The 16903-nt window shown below is 51.9% G+C and overlaps 1 protein-coding gene across 2 annotated transcripts; it reads left to right on the top strand.

The window, feature by feature from the left end:
* The first annotated feature begins 197 nt into the window (after positions 1-197).
* On the top strand, positions 198-14117 carry DIXDC1 (DIX domain containing 1). 2 transcript variants are annotated; one of them, XM_057386128.1, is made up of 17 exons: positions 198-428; positions 1760-1867; positions 6008-6120; positions 6404-6552; positions 7487-7576; positions 7673-7726; positions 8119-8169; positions 9114-9218; positions 9600-9653; positions 10574-10666; positions 10754-10825; positions 11377-11463; positions 11571-11732; positions 11830-11896; positions 12476-12584; positions 12785-12893; positions 13671-14117. In XM_057386128.1, exons 1-17 carry the CDS (start codon positions 223-225, stop codon positions 13749-13751), a joined length of 1710 nt encoding a protein of 569 aa, XP_057242111.1. In that variant the 5' UTR covers positions 198-222; the 3' UTR covers positions 13752-14117. The 2 variants fall into 2 exon arrangements, with proteins under 2 accessions (XP_057242111.1, XP_057242112.1); XM_057386129.1 differs by lacking the exons at positions 198-428; positions 1760-1867 and adding an exon at positions 3098-3995.
* The last annotated feature ends 2786 nt before the right edge of the window (positions 14118-16903 follow it).

Here is a 16903-nt window from a genome sequence, read left to right as displayed (position 1 = left end):
TTAGAGCTCAGGGACCGCTCTGCTTCTGAGTGAGCATCCACTAATTATCTGTTGGGTAATTAAGTGCTGGGAATGGCCATAAAGGGGAGGTTTGGGGCTGTGGAGGTGGCAGGGGTTTTGTGGGGTCCTGCACCCCCAGAGCTGAGCTGCTTTTTCATCTCACAATAACGACCAAATGATTTTCCTTTTGCAGATATTGTGGATGGCAACTTGAAATCCACCATGAGGCTGATCCTGGCCTTGGCTGCTCACTTYAAACCGGGCTCWGGCAGGGCTGGCACCCCCGGCTCGGGGGGCAGAGGGTGGGCAGTGCCCAATCTCCGGCCCCGTTCGGCCGCTGCTGTGGCACAAGGGGCAGTGGCTGCTCTGGCTGATGTCCGGCAGGATGTCCAACAGTCTGGCCGGGATGTGTTCAGGCACAGACACAGGTGAGGGGCTTTTCTCTGCTGGCCATGAGGCTTTTTAGCTTCTGTGTTTTCCTAATTTTGTGTTTTTGTGCTTTTTCCGGTGCACAGCGCTAAAGGTGCTCTCACATCYTTAGACAAAACAATTCCTCTCTSGGCCTGRAATWTAAGGGCACCTCACTGCTCAGRGCCCCAAAATAYTGGGGAGAATGGGGGCAGCAAATTTGGGGGGTTGGCATCATCRCCTGAAGGCAGAATTGGAGAATTKGGGCTCAATATGTGAATGAGACAGAACTTAYAAAAGGGGAAGATCTCATSACTCRGGGYTCATTTTGGGTGTAGCCTCAGGAGAAGGCTTTGTCTGCCCTGAATGTGCAGGCCTTTATTAAATTTGTCTGTTTTTATTCCCTTAACTTTGGCCTCTTTCAGGTGAGCCCTGTTTAAGGCAACATGCAGGGCTGGGCTGCACTAACACTCAAGCATGGTTTCTTTTTAAATAAATCCATCTTTATCCTGAAATTCCTGGCATGAGGACGCTCCTGTGGTGCAAAAAAACACCTCAGAAATGCCCTCTCAGCGTGGGCACCGACCTGGCCCTGCAGCCACCCCAAGTTCTGCTCAGGTTTTACAGCAAAATCCCAGCTGGGGCTCTCTTTGTGTCCCTGGAAAAGAACAGGGAGTTCTGGCCCGGGCAGAGGGAGCTGTGCCACTCCTTGGGAATGTTCTCACGCCAAAAATCGAGTTTTGGGCACAGCTCTGGAAGCTTTTATTCCCAGAACTGGGGATTTTGTACCAATCCATCCTGGCTCATCCCAGTGCTGCACCCAGAGTTCTGGGGTTGCTGAAGGAATCCCACAGGGAATTGTTCTAAAAACCCCATTTTCCCTTTGTCAGAGGTGCTGTGTGGGTGACAATGACAATCACAGCGGTGACATTTAGCTGGAGCAGGTGCTGGGGCTGTGCAGGGTTTCGTTTTCACTGCTGAAGGTCATTTGCCCATTTGATATTGGCTCAAGGGAGCACCCCTGGAACAGTCCAGACACAAGGCTGAAATGGCAGATTTTATCAAAAAAATTAAATGTTAAAGATTTCCCTGGAAAAGGCCTTTGGAGTTCTTCAGGAAAGCTGAACAACTTTCAGCTCTTGCTGAAAAAATCACGCTGTTTGCAAATTTTGCTCTTTTCCTCGCCTTCCCAGAGCTTTTTGGATTTGTCACAAAATTAGGGACGAATTTAAAACATCAAGGCCTACTTGCCTCTTTTTTTCCTTAACACCACCAAGATGGGGATCCCTGCCAGGAAAATTCCTGTTGCCACCAGCTGAGTTTCCCCTCATTTTGTGATTGTCCCCTCCAGGAACAGCAGCATGGACGAGGAGATCGAGAATCCCTACTGGAGTGTCCGAGCCCTGGTGCAGCAGTACGAGGGCCAGCAGAACGTGCCACTGGACCCTCACCCTTCCAGGTGAGGAATTTTCATGCCAAGCTGTGTAATTTGCCTGGCATTCCCCAAAATGCCCGTTCTTCTCACCAAAATCTGGTCGGTTCTGATGGAAAAGGGGCTGATCTGGAGGAGGAATCGACGTGAAGTGTTTTTTTTGTTGTTTTTTTTTCGTGGAGAGAGGAGAGAGACAAAAAAAGGGCTTTTTGGGAGAAAAGCCCTCCAGTGTGGGAGCTGATCCAGCATGGAGAGGTTTGTAGTAAAGGGAAGCCGCTCCCTTTCCCCCCAGAGAACAGAAATGACTTGGAAGAGCAGGATCTGTGTTACTGAGCACACTGGAGCTCCCTGTGGATCAGAGCTGTGCTCCAGTTCATCTCATCCAGAGGGCAGAGCTGCTGATTCAGGGTTCCCTGCTCCCCCTGAAAGCCCCAATTCTGCTTTTCCATGTCCTTCTCCTGCCTGGGCCGTTCCCTGAGTGCCTCCCTCCAATTTCTGTGGGAGTGAGGACTCATTTGCCAAGCACAGATCGCTGCTGACAGCCTCCCAGCAGGCAGGACCTTTCCCCAGCATTTCTCAGGCCCATTTTTACGCTCCACAGCTCCAATAATTCTCTGCGTACGTGGAAATTAAAGCAGCTCGACCCGACAGAGGAGAAAACCACCCGAGTTTTTGTTTATACCCCAATTCTGTGTTTATAAATAGACTTTGGGAGGAGTTTGGGGCTCTGAGCTGCTGCTGGACCGCTGCCTCCACATGATGTCAGCAGCGTGCTTTGAGGCCGGGCTGCTTCAAGGGGTGCAAAATCCTGCTCTTGGCAGCAGCAATTCATGGGGAATGTCACAGCACCTCGGCACTGACCGGGAATTCAGAGTGCCACATTCTGCTCCCGGCTCTCATCCTCCTCTTTAAAGGGAGCTGGAATATTTGATGGATTTTCTTCCCTATCAGGGATCATCAGGTGGCTGCTCTTTGCTTGTATTTTGGTGGTAAACAGAAATTTCTCTGCAAATCTTAAATAATTTTGCAATGGTTTTTGGTTTTGGTTTTTTTTTCCGCCAAATGTTATGAATTCTCTGATCACGATGCGATGCGGATGTTATTGCTGATAGGGCAGAACACAGCGAGGATTTTTGCCCAACTGATCAAAAATGGGGGGCTCTGTGCCCCTCCAKCTCCTGRGGTGTCAGTGCYGACACAATTCTGYGTGATGAAAACRAGATGCTTCCCYTTCCCTGGCAGGGAGAAATGTGCTTAGCTCAGTCAGGAGAGCTGGCTGGCAGAAACGAGATGCTTTTTTTAATCAGTGAGAGATGCGGTTGTGAATTCAGCCGCCCCCCTCCATCAGCCCCTGCTGCTTTGGTGTCCCAGGGCAGCATCCCCGGCCCTGCAGCAGCTCCTTCCTCCTCGCACAATTCCCAGGGACGGCAGCTCCAATAAGCGCAGGCAGCCGAAATGATTCATGGAAAAAATTTGCCAAAATCAGATGATTCCCAGGCCGCCGAGCCCCTCACCCATCCCTCTCCCTATCCCCTCCCCTTCCAGCAGCATTCCCTCCCCCACCCCTGAGCCAAGCATCTCGGAGAAAGGCTGTGCCTGCACAGCCCGTGTGACAGCAGGAGGGAGCGGGAGCCGTGCCTGGAGCTGCCGGGGAAGGGCTCTCATCCCCGGGAAGCGCAGGGAGCCCGGGGGCAGCAGCTCTGCCTTTCCCGGCCGCTCCTCCGCCGCTGCTCCGCTCCCGGGGACGCACCATGGGATGAGGAGCAGCCCCGCAGCCGAGCGATGGAAACCACCGGCTGTGCCGCTGACCAAAATGCACCAGCGGGAGACAAATAACCCCCGAGGAAACCCTGCAGGAGCCAGAGCCGGGCTGCAGAACCCCCTGACTCCGGGACCGACCCCACTGCCGGGGGCTGCGCATTGAAGACCCTGAGTCGGTTTATTTTTTCCCCCGTGTGTCGCTTCTGCCGGGAATCCGTTCAGCATTCTGGCTCTCCCGTAGTTTGCCAGGAGCCGGCGATGTCTCTCCAGTGAACCCTGAGCATGTGAAAGGGAGCGAGGCATGAGCGGAGCCGGCATCCTGCGGCTCGCCGGGACGCGCATTCTGTGAGGCGAGAGGTTAAAGTGGGATCATGGGAGGGAAGCAGGTCAAATGGTGAGCGATTGTTGTTGCCATTGTCCTTGGGAACAGCAGGGATGGGGTTGGGAATGGAAATTGGGGGAATTCAGGCGGCGCTGAGGCTCTCTGCCCTAAAGCCACGGCCGTGCTGGAGGAGCTGGGGCTCGGGGGATGCAGGATGTGGGTTAAGGAACCAAGCGGTGGAAGGAATAAAGTGGAGCAGTTTGCATCAGCAATCTCTCTTGGAAAGCGTTCATTCCCCAGCCCTCATTTCTGCACGCCTCAATCGTGCGTTGCTGGGTACTTTTGAAGGAATTGCATCAGTGGGGATTTCATTTTCCGATGGCTTTGACTGATACAGAACCTGGGGAAGCGTTTCCAGCGTTAATTTGGTGATGCATAAAGCAGCCTGACCTGTGCTGCTGCTTCAGCTGCCTCTGGCTCTGCCGCTGTTTGGAATGTTTGGGAGGTGGCTGTGGATGCTCGGTGAACCCTTTTGGGATGGGAAAACTGCCTGGGAAGGGTTTGGGCAGGCGGGAATTCCTCAGGAAATGTAAAAGTGTCGGTGTTTATGTCGGGTTTGTGCTGGGGATGCAGCGCCGGGAGAAGCAGATTTTGGAAGAGGGGGATGTTATTGCCAGGCTCACATCCTTGTTTTTCATCCTGCTCCTTCTTCCCAGTCCCCATTTCGCCACCCTCTCCCCCACCGGTGGCTGGTGGTGTTTTTCTGGGACAGCTTTTGCATGGATGAGAACCAGCAGTGCCTTAGGGTGAGGGCAGGTTCAGAGAATCAGCTGAGCAGGGAAGGGAGGGAATACTGAGAGCTGTTCCTAGAAGGAAGCAAAAATCCCTCCCGGAGCTGCTGGCCATGTTCGACCAGCTGGGCTTCCTGCTGGCATCTGTGGTGTGTGAAAGTTCCATCCTTTCCTCTGGCCCTTGTTGCATAATGCAATCCCCGCAGAACTGGCGAATCAAATAATAAACATGATTTTTTAAAAAAAAAAAAACAACCATAATTTTATGCCGTGCTCCCAATCAGCAAAGAGCAGGGGCTGATTACAAATGTTACATAAAAAAATATTTCTGATGAGGGACTGCTGTGATGGATTTGGGATTCCTGGAGAGGAATCCTGGAGCAAAGCCAGGTGACCTGGATCCCTTTTAACCATCATGCACTCACCTGAAAGGACAGGTACTGTCCCTGCTGGAGATTTCTATTGGAAAACAGTTTTTCTTTATCTTCCCTTTAACATGGGGGAAGCCTGGACCACAAAAACCTGGCCTCAGGTCTGTGATTTAAATGAGGAGAGGCTTGCCCTGGCCGTGGGAGTGGGGCAGGCAGGGGCAGGGAGTCATTTCCATCTCTATTGCGGGGCTTTTCCCATTCTGTGGGAGCTGTGGGAGACGGAGCAGCAGTGCTGGGAAGATGCAGGCAGGGAGCTGCTGAAGCCTCTCATTTTTCTAAACCTATTCTATTATTTCCACACTGTTCTTCTTTTTGTTCTCTGCCCTTTGTTTCTGTGTTGGGGGAGAATGAAAAATTAACTCCTGCTCGCACTTGCAAGGATTTCATTCCTGCGACTTTCGGGGTGCATTGAATAGGTCAGTGAGCTTCAGCCACCTTTTGATGTTGTCTGGGTGATGCACTTAGGAAGAATTTCTCAGAGAAAGATTGCTTGAACCTCCCAGTCAGCTGAGAGGGCTCCTGACAAAATATGTGGGCCCTTCCAAGAAGTTTTAGTCGAAGAACACAAGTGAGTGGAGTCTGACTCCCAAAAATATTGGGATTTCAAGTTGAAGTGATTCTCCTGAGAGCTCTGGAGCAAGAGATGAAACCAAGGTGGTTTTTTGTCCAGCAGAAGGTTGTCAGTAAATTACTTTAGAGGGTGGTCATACCCCAATTCAAAGAGAGTCTGAATTCAAAACATTTCATACCCAGGTTGCAGATAATTCTTAGATAAAAGTGAATATGGAGAAATACTTGTTGAAAAATGGGGCTGATCAACATTACCTTGATCTAAAAGAGCTGTTCCTTCCTCGCCCTGCAGCCTGACATCCCCCAGCCCTGTCCACAGCGCCAAGAGCGAATCCACCGTAGCCCCCTCCGAGGAGAAGGAGAGGCTCGTGATCCTCCAGGCTGAAGAAACAGAGACTAAAACAGGTAAAGCTCTGGAATTGTGTGTGATAAACTCACTGAAGAGCTCCCCAGGGACTGGGATTGTTTAATGCTGTCTGCAGCGTGTCCTTGGGGCACTCTGTGCCACTGAGGGACCCTCTGCCAACCCCTCTGTCACACACACTGTGCTCAGAAATCTCCCTGAATCAAAGTTATCTGGGATAAAATTTCTTCAGGAAAATTCTGTTTGCCTGAAGAATGAGGCAGAAATGTTTGTGATCAGAGGACCTGATCTGCTGTGAGCACAGCCAGCTCCTCTCTCTTGCAGAAGAATCCGATTGCCACTTCCAGCCCGAGTGGCAGGCGGGGACCTCTGCATCCTACCTGGAGAACTCATGGGAGGAGCAGCTGCTGGAACAGCAGGACCACCTGGAAAAGGAAATGGAGGAGGCCAAAAAGATGATTTCGGGTTTGCAGGTGGGAGTTTCTTCTGTTTAGACAGTTGTTTTTTTTTTTCCAGGGTCACCCAGCCCTGCATCAGCCATTCCATGAGCTTGGCTGAACCTTCATATTTGGTTCATTCTGACCACAATTTTGGATTTTTGGGACCTTTCCCTCGCTGTTCCTCAGCCCAGGGTGTGTTTGGCTGTGCCTGGGGAATTGAGCTCCTGATCCATATGGTGAAGGCTCTGAACTCTCTCAGGAATATCCCTTTCTGTTTGTGCTGGGAACCACAGTGGCTTTGGATTGTAAATATTTATGTGGCAGTAAACAAAGCAGAGATTGTGTGAGGAGCACAGGCAGCTGGGCGGGCACTCTCCCCAGGGACAATGGGCAGGACACAAAAGAGTCACCAAAAAAAAAAATTAAAATTCCTTGGTTCACTGGTAAAATCTGGCAGCATTTTGTGCCCACAGGGAGAGGAGGGACTGGCACTGCTGCCCCTCACTCATCCCCTGGGAGTGGGGAGAGGCAGCTGATTTGAAATTAGATTTGATTCATTGGTTTTCCTTCTCTTACTCAATAATTAAGAGGCTCCAGTTCGTGAGAGTTTGGTTGAAATGTTGGGGATCTGATGCACACACACCCTATAAGGTGCTAAAGCTGAGGTTTCACTCCCTGGAAATCTGAGTTGTCCTTGTTTGGTTCTTTCTGGGGGAGAACATGGAGAGAGCTGTTTCAGGGGATAAATCTTCTTGTTCATTCCTGAAAAAAAAACAACAAAACAAAACAAAACAAACCCACTCATTTTTGAGGGGAATAAATCAGCAGAAATGGGAAATGAAGCTGCTTGGGGGTTGTTGGCAGGAGTGACTGCTGGCCAGAGCTGCCACTCACCTATTTCCCTTTGAAATCTCTGAAAAGGAGATTTTTTTTTTTTAATTTTTTTTTAAATCCTTTCTCTCCCCAGGCTTTGCTGCTCAATGGATCTTTACCTGAGGATGAGCAGGAAGGCTCCTTTGAGCTTTCTGAGCGTGGGGCCTGCCCCGAGGAGCAGCTGGTGAGCACATTCCTGTACCCAAATTCCCCTGCTCCGGCTGATTTTTGCACTGTGCTGCCCCTGCTGTGCCATAATAACGCTGAAATTCTGCTCCAGATCATCATCCGGAGCCGCCTGGACCAGAGCGTGGAAGAAAATCAAGATCTGAAGGTTAGAGGGGGACAGATGGAGGGGAAAGAGAGGCTTTGCAGATTGTTTCACTTGACTTTTGGGGGAAAATTTTTGGGGTGAGGATGGGGCAGAGTGGATAATATGATGGATGAAATGGGGATTATTCTGTTAGGGCTCCAGGTTTGGGAGCAGTTCTGATGCTGGGAGAAGTGTTTGATGTTGTCCTGAAGAGCAGATTTGAGGGCCTAGGATATATTTTTTTTCCTCAGCTTTTGGTATATTTGTAACTCATTAAAATTGCTCAGAGCCTGTCCTGCTCTTGGATCTGTTGGAGATTGTGGGGTGTGCTCCCTCCTGCAGCAGAAAACATCAATTTTGGGTTCTGAAGGGGTGACAAAGTGCCATTTAATCAGATTGTGTTGCATTTGCAGAAGGAGCTGCTGAAATACAAACAAGAAGCTCGGAACCTCCAGGGAATAAAGGTGAGAAAGGGACATTTCATCAAAAATAAACAGTGGGGCTGCAGATGAGTAGGGCCAGCAGCAAACATTCACCTCTGAGGAACCTCAGATTGTGGAAGGAGGAGCATTAGGGGGCTTGGAGGTGGGGGATCCTGTGGTTTATTTCTGAATAATATTATTATGAATTTATTATTATGAATATTATTATGAATTTATTTCTGAGATAAACCACAGGTTTATTTCTGAATTTTTAGGCAGGCACAAGGAGCTGGGTTTCCAGGTTTTTTTTGCTGTCTGTAGGATTGTGGTCAAATATCCCCTCTTTAAGGTTTTCCCCCCTGTTTCTTCTAAACAAAACGAGGCATAAATTGCTTGGGTTTTTTGCTCTTTTATTCCCTCCTGCCTCTCGGAGCACACCCCTGGTAACATTGGCCCAGTGAACTCATTCCTACAGCACAGGAGAAACAGCCTGAGGTGTCCATCCCCAGAAATCACTCAGTTTGTGCCTCTGGGGCGGTGCTGGCTGCTCATCCCCTCCTCACAGGGTATTTTTAGCCAAGGTGGAGCTCTGCTCCCCGGGCTGAGTGAAAGGTGCAGAATTAGTGCTGACTTGAACCTCTGCAGAGAGGATTTCACTGCACAACTGGGTCACTGTCAGGGCTTAAGGCTCCTCGTGTCCTGGGCTGGCGCTGCCCTCTCGGTGCCCTCTGGATCAGGGCACGGTGCTGCTGCCTTCCCTGACAGCCTGTCCATCACTGCTGTGCTGGAAATTCAGGGTGAAACCTAAATTCTTCTGTCCTGGTGGCCAAAATGTTGGCAGGATTATAAATTTTGGGGAAGAGAGAGGCAGGAGGGCTGAGAGCCCGTGGGGTTCCAGGGTGTTTTGACCCCTGCCCGGGGTTGCTGGCTCTTTGGGGAGGTCTCTGCCCTCTCTGCCCCATCCTGCACAGTTTTCCTGTCCCTAGGATGCCCTGCAGCAGAGGCTGATCCAGCAGGACGCTGCTGTGCTGCAGCTCAAGCAGGAGCTGCTCCGAGCCAACATGGACAAGGAGGAGCTGCACAACCAGAACGTGAGTCACGGCTCCGGGGTGGCTTTGGCCGCAGGGTGGTGGCCCTGAGGGGTGCAGAAATGATTTTGGGGTCGTGGGATAGGGAACAAACAGCCAAAGCTGCTCACAGTGTGCTGGCCAGCTGTGGGGATGGACATTCCTGACCTTCACTCCCATTTCCTGCCCTCCAGGACCTTCAGCTGGGACAGGGAGGAGCTTTCCCTGATGTTTTCAGAGCTGCTGCATTTGTCCCTCCTCACTCCTGCCCTGTGCAGAGTCCCTGTCCACCCCAAACTGCAGCTCCCTTGACCCCTGCAGGTGTCTGCTCCCCCTTTGGCGCAAAGGGCAGAGATTTTCACTCTCTGGGAATCTCTGCCTCACCCCGGGGTGTTATTCCTGCAGGTTGACCTCCAGAGGAAGGTTGAGGAGAGGAACCGGCTCCTGGCAGAGTACAAAGTAAAGGAACCTCTTCCCTGGGGCTGGGGAAGGTTTCTTCAGCTTTGGGAATGGAATTGCTGCAGCAAACACCTCTGGGATTGCTGGATTAAACACATCTGGGAATGGGATTGCTGGAAAAAAACCCCTGTGAATGGGATTGCTGCAGCAAACACCTCTGGGATTGCTGGATTAAACACATCTGGGATTGCTGGGCCAAAACCCCTGGGAATGGGATTGCTGCAGCAAACATCCTTGGGAATGGGATTGCTGGAAAAAAAACCCTGGGAATGGGATTGCTGGATTAAACACATCTGGAAATGGGATTGCTGGAAAAAAACCCCTAAAAATGGGATTGCTGGATTAAACACATCTGGGAATGGGATTGCTGGAAAAAAAACCTCTGGGAATGGGATTGCTGGAGCAAACATCCCTGGGAATGGGATTGCTGGATTAAACACCCCTGGGAATGGGATTGCTGCAGCAAACACCTCTGGGATTGCTGGAATAAACACATCTGGGATTGCTGGAGCAAAACCCCTGGGAATGGGCTGCAGGAGCCAGGGGTGTTTGTAGGGAGATGTTCTTTGCCTTCCCCACAGTTCTTATAAATCTTTCATTGCTGTGGGTTTTGGTGGTGGCTGCTGAGTGTCCAACACATGTGCAGATGAGGTTGGGTGACCTCACTGTCCTCTGACACTCGGGAATTTGTGTCCTCTGGGACAGCTGTGAGGCCTCAGCAGTGGATGTTTGGCCAATGTTTGGAGCAATAAAAACCTGATGGATCTTGTAAAAAACCCCTCTGACACTCAGCTCTAACACCTGGCAAAGCACACCCTGTGCAAGGCCCCTGATCCTGGCAGTGACAGGATTTTCCCCTAAGTGGGAAGGGGACTGAGCCTCTGTCAGTGCCCTGCTGATTTTCTGGCTCTCTGTTGCAGAAGGAGCTGTGCCAGAAGGATCGGCACCTGCAGCAGCACCAGAGCAAACTGGATGAAATGCTCAGGCAGCTCTCCGAGGCCAGCTACCAGCAGGTAGGGAGAGCTGGGCTGCTCTGGGAGCTGCTCTGGGAGCTGCTCTGAGGGTTCCATCGGTGTTGACTCCTCTGTGCACCTCCACAGGTGGATTTGGAGCGGGAGCTGGAGCACAAGGAGGCTCTGCTGGCTCACTGCATGAAGAGAGATGCTGAGGAGGTATGGGAGCTTTGGTCCACACGTGGGGTGAGGTTGGTCCAGCACCCTGTAGGCACCCATTTCCAGAGCCTTCCCCTTCATCCCAGAGCCCTGACCAAGGCAGGCAGCTGGCAGAGCCCACAGGACACCCAGCTTGCCAAAATCCCAGCACTGAGCACTCCAGCTCAGCCTCTCAGCTCAGAATCCCCAACGGTCAGATCACAGCTCAATTTTCCTCCTCATTTTCCTGCTGGCCCTGGTATTGAATATTTGGGAAAGGCCAATCCCAAAACCTGTCCCTGAACACTGACTGTACTCACCACAGAGCCCTCTGATGCAGCAGCAAACCCCTGTCAGACTCTGCCCCCTTTTTCCACCTTTATGTGAGGAATCAGCTCTGTGCTGTGACCTACAGAACTCTCTGCACACTTTAGGGAGTGTCTTTGTTGGGGAGAAGATCAGAGTTACATCACTGATGTGGAAAGCTCTCATTCCCTCTCATTTTGAAGTGCATAAATTGGGATTTTTGGGGAGGTTCTGACACTCCCACTCTTGTTTGCACCTCTGCCCAGGTGATGGCTTACAGCAGCCACAGTGCCCAGAGCAATGGTTTCCTCCAGACTGCAGGAAAAGGAGCTGCTCCCACAGCCCACCGAGGGGTAAGTGCACCCAGCCAGATACCCTGGAACCCTTTACCTTGTACAGAGAGATTTTCCCGTGCTGGGGAAGGGCAGATGGGCTGCTCTCACCCAGGATGTTTGGGCAGAGCAATGACCTGCAGCTGGTCCGGGATGCCCTGCGCAGCCTCAGGAACAGCTTCAGCGGCCACGACCCGCAGCACCACACCATCGACAGCCTGGAGCAGGGCATCTCCAGCCTCATGGAGCGCCTGCACCGCCTGGAGACGCACAAGAGGCAGGAGAGGAGGGTAAAGGCTTCCCGGGGCTCTCTGCTCCTTCCCCTCCCAGCACCCAGAGGGATCTGGATGGGCAATGACTCTTTGTCCTCATTCCTTTGCACCCCAGGGCCGGGGGAAATCACCAGCAAGCAGAGCCACCAACGAGTGCAGGGACTCGTGGCCCCCCAAATCCAGTAAGTGCCGTGCAGATCCCGCTGTTGTGCTGCCAGATCCATTGCTCAGCTCCCTGGCACAGAATCCCCTGGGGAATCTGCCCCCTCCAGCTTCACCTGCACTCTGATCCACTGGATCAAAGCTCGCTGCAGAGGGGAGGGGACACGTTCGTGGCTGTTTGTTTGTAGAGCACCATCTCAGAGGGAGTCAGTGCTGCAGTGCAAATAACCACAGAATTCCACAGGAAAAGGGATGTGATTCCAGCTTGGCTGCTGCTTTGCACCATCTAGTGGGGGCAGAGAAAGGTTCCCTGTTCCCTGCACAGTGTTTACTGCCTTTCACACCCACAGAACTGAGCTGTCTTCTTTAACAGCACATTTCCAGAGTATTTCCTGCATAAAAAGAGCCTTAAAACTGTGGAGCCCCTCGGTTCCTCTGCTTCAGCTCTTGGTGGGGAAGCAGGAAACAAGGCAAAGCCAGGGAGAGAAACACAAAGAGCAAATTAAAATCCACGCACCACCATCCATCCTGGCCAGCAGGAACGGGGAGCTGGGGAGGGATGGTGGTGATAAGGGATGCTAATCAGTGATGCTTCACAGAGCTGCCTCACTCTCAGAGCACACCCGTGATGAGCACCAGTGCCTGCACCAAAGTGTTGTACTTCACCGACCGCTCCCTCACCCCCTTCATGGTCAGCATACCAAAGAGGTGAGGCCAGCCCTTCCYGACCCTCCTGTGCCCCTAAAAACAYCCCTCTGCTTTTCTGGGGAYGCTCCCAGCCAGCACAGRTTTGCTGTGCCTAACTGGACTTCATGCCATTGGTGTGGAGAATTACCTGAAGCAGTCCCTGAGCTTTGTTTCTGTATTTTGTTTCTGTATTTTGTTTCTGTATTTGTTTTCCCTCGCAGGTTAGGGGAAGTGACTCTGAAGGATTTCAAGGCAGCCATCGATCGGGAGGGAACCCACCGGTACCACTTCAAAGCCCTGGATCCAGAGTTTGGCACAGTGAAGGAGGAGGCAAGTGTGGGACTGAGCTTTGGAGACCATGGTCACCTCACTTTGAAACAAATGAAATACTGGATATTTCCCCAAAACAAACTGTCTGTTTTTCCAGATGCAGATTAAGCTCCTCTTGTGCTAAAGTGGGARGTTTTCATCCTCAGGGATATGACTGCAACTGCCTGGGAGTGCTTGGGCAAAGCCACTCTGGGACACAGCTCAGGGGACACAGAAAAATCCAAATTGCACTTCTGGCCCTACCAGGGCCTATATAAAACCTGTTGTGAAGGAAAACCCTGTATTAAAAATAGACTCCTAAAGGTTTTTCAGAGAGATTTGTTCTCATGGCATCATTTTTACAGTTCAGCCCTGTTCAGGATCAGGCTGATGTTGCTGTGGGTTGAATTCATTACAGGTTTTTGGGACAGCTCTTTCRTCACAAATTGATTAAGACAAGGGCAAAGGGTCACCCTCTCTGGGAACAGGCAGCAGCAGCAAGTGGAGGTTGTAGCCTGGCTCAGAAAAGCCAAGTTTCCTATCTTTATTTTACCTTTTCTGTCAAAAAGAAAAGCCAATAATAATGCTGATATTCATTGGTTAAAGAGGCCTGGTCTGTTTTTTACCCARAACCTGCAAATGTGACTCATACCTCAGCCATCATTCCATGTCTGTGTTCCCTGGGCTGCTTAGGGAAATCTGAGCTAGGATTTAATTTAATGCCCCTGATGCAGAGCAGAGCTATCCAGACTCCAGACATGACTAAACTCCCTCATTTTATTTTATTTTATTTTGTAGGTGTTCCATGACGATGACATCATTCCTGGCTGGGAGGGGAAAATCGTGGCCTGGGTGGAAGAAGACCACGGGGAGAATTAATGGAGCTTTCAAGTGCTGTTTCTATGGAAACTGTGACTGTGTGCAGAGCTCACAGAGTGACCGAGGAGCTCGCCCGCCGGGAGGAGGGCAAGCCAAGCTGCCAAAAAAGAGCCACGGGTGCTGCTGCTTGTGTTCACCTGAGGCTGGGGACACAAACACCCTGCCAGCAAAACCCTGGAGGCCTTAAGGATGCTCAGCCCCCTGCTCCTGCTCCTCCAGCCCTGCCTGCTGTGCTGCACGCTCTGCCGGGCATCTCCTGCACTGGTGGCACAGAAATCTGCACTGGTGGCACAGAAATCTGCACCCATGGCACAGAAATCTGCACCCATGGCACAGAAATCTGCAGCCATGGCACAGAAATCTGCATTGGTGGCATCTGCACCCATGGCACCGAAATCTGTGCTGGTGGCACAGAAATCTGCACCCAAGGTGAAGGTGTGAAGCTCTGCCTTCACGGAGAGGAAGTTGCTCAGTTGTGGGAGCTGAAGGTTGGAGCAGCTTTCGCCCTGCAGGAGCAGAGTGACTTTGTGGACATTCCAGACTGGCAGGACCTGTTCTGGGGGAGGCAAGAGTGCTCGGGAGGGTTTGTGCAAAGCTCACCCACCGGCCAAGCTCCATTTCTCCCAAACTCAGGCTTCCATTCCCCAGCCCTGCTTTTTCCCACTCTTGAGATGCTCTGGGTTTGCTCTGCAGCCGTGGGGAATGGGGGATCTCGGTGCTTGTTTGTTTTTCTGAAGGGTTTCACGGTGGTGGAGCTGGGATCAGCTGTTCCCTGAGCTCCTTACACGCCCTGTCCTTGCTGAGCCTGTCCCTGTCCTCTCTGCTGTCACCTCCTGTGCACAGWTGTCCCTCTGCTGCTGTCCCCCCATCGCCAGGGCCACCAAGCACTTACCCACACCAGCTCCTGACTCTGCTGAGTCCTGAAGGATCAGGAAAGAACTGCTGGGGAAAGAACAAGCCCTAAAATCKCCGAGGGTGGATTTTTCCCTTTGGTTTTGTTTCTGTGCATCACCTGTGGACTTGGGAGGTTCAAAAGGCAGCTCAGGGCTCTGCTCCCTCTCGGCTCCTGTGGCCCTTCCATGGACTKTCTGTGTGTGCTGTGCATGAGGCTGGGAGAGGGGGCAACCCGGTTTTACTGTTTTATATCAACACGTCCTTTTGTAAACATGTTCTTGGAATTATTTTGTACCGATTCACATTTGTCTGAGGACTGTGGATATTTTTATACTAGTGCAAGTGCTCTCTGTATATTTCTGCACGCATTATACTGTGTTTTACTCCTTTCCTGCTGGATGCTGAGATGTTTTGTATTGTCTTCTGTTGACACAATGTCAGGCTTGTAATTTTATTTTACTATGGAAATCCAACTGGTTACTACTGGGTTTTATATCAAGACTCTTCTGCGGTTTTGTGCCACATTGGCACAACTCAGCCTGCCTCCTGTTCTGGACAATTTGTGTGACTTTCTTACAGACAGCAGGAGGAAAGTTCATCAATGAACAAGGTAATTAAGGGGGACTAAGTCTCTTTTGGAAAAGAAACAAAGATTTTCTTTCTCTCTGGACATGGTTTCTCTGTTGCATGATCTCTGGTGAAGAGGGCATGGGCTTGTGGTACTGASATCAATTGTATTTGAATCACAAACTTCTCACAAGTGTTTCATTCCTCGGGTTTTACTCATCAATTTTATTCCAGCAAAAGCCATGCACCCGGGCTGGAGCTCCATGGAGCAAATTAAGACAATTTTCAAGGTCTGTAGTTTGCCAGCTTCATGTCCTTCTCTGCTACTCAGAGGAGCAGTTCGATTTGGGAAGTTTCTTCCTGATGAAAGCGAAAGATGTCACTTTTACATCAGTTTGGCACTGCCCTAACACTGACTCCAGCGGGTTTAGTTACAAGGTAAACTTACAAATATAGGAACGGGAAAGTAACTGAGGAAAGCAGGCAGAAATAAACAGTCAGTAATAAATAAATATATAAATTTACAGACAGTAATAAATAAATAAACAGTGAGCAGCGAAACAGACAGGTCTGGGATACCATGATAAGGATAAGCCCAGCCTCCATGGAGAGCTCTTGCTCGTGTTGAGCTGGGACTTGTGTTACACTTTATGGACATTGTTCCTCGTCCTGCCAGGAGCAGCAGCAGCTCCAGTTTGACACCATCCCCTGGCACCGTTTGGACCCATTTGTGTGTGTTCTGCTGATTGTCCAAACTCAACCCCCCTGTCCCAGCCTGAGGCCGTTCCCTCTCCTCCTGTCCCTGTTCCCTGGAGCCGATCCCAAATCCCCCCCGGCTGTCCCCTCCTGTCAGGGAGTTGTGCAGAGCCCAAGGTCCCCCCTGATCCCCCTTTGCTCCAGGCTGAGCCCCTTTCCCAGCTCCTGCCCGTTCCCAGGGCCCTTTTCCCCGTGCCCGTTCCCGGTGCCCGTTCCGTTCCCGGTGCTCTTTCCCCCTGCCCGCTCCCCGTTACCGTTCCCATTCCCGTTCCCGTTCCCGTTCCCATTCCCGTTCCCGTTCCCGTTCCCCATTCCTGTTCCCCGTTCCGTTCCCGTTCCCCGTTCCGTTCCCGTTCCCCGTTCCCTTTCCCAGTTCCGTTCCCGGTGCCCGTTTCCGATGCTGTTCCCCATTCCCGCTCCCCATTCCCGTTCCCGTTCCCCGTTCCCGTTCCCCGTTCCCATTCCCACTCCCCGTTCCCGTTCCCGTTCCCCATTCCGGTTCCCGGTGCCCGCTCCCCGTTCCCGATGCCCGTTCCCGTTCCCCATTCCCCTCCCCGTGTCCGTTCGGCGGTGAGGCGGGCCCTCAGGCGGGCTCTGAGGCGCGGCCGTGCCCGTTCCCGTTCCCCGTTCCCGTTCCAGTTCCCCATTCTCGTTCCCCGTTCCCTTTCCCCATTCCCGTTCCCCATTCCCGCTCGCCATTCCCGTTCCCCGTGCCCGTGAGGCGGTGAGGCGGGCCCTCAGGCGGGCTCTGAGGCGCGGCCGTGCCCGTTCCCGTTCCCCATTCCCGTTCCCCATTCCCATTCCCATTCCCATTCCCATTCCCATTCCCATTCCCCATTCCCATTCCCATTCCCGTTCCCCATTCCCGCTCCCCATTCCCCTCCCCGTGTCCGTTCGGCGGTGAGGCGGGCCCTCAGGCGGGCTCTGAGGCGCGG

The sequence above is a fragment of the Malurus melanocephalus genome, unplaced genomic scaffold (genome assembly GCF_030028575.1).
Source record: "Malurus melanocephalus ecotype Western Australia unplaced genomic scaffold, MMel_1.1 scaffold_917, whole genome shotgun sequence".
Classification (NCBI taxonomy): domain Eukaryota; kingdom Metazoa; phylum Chordata; class Aves; order Passeriformes; family Maluridae; genus Malurus; species Malurus melanocephalus.
This window is presented reverse-complemented; position numbering and strand designations above follow the sequence as displayed.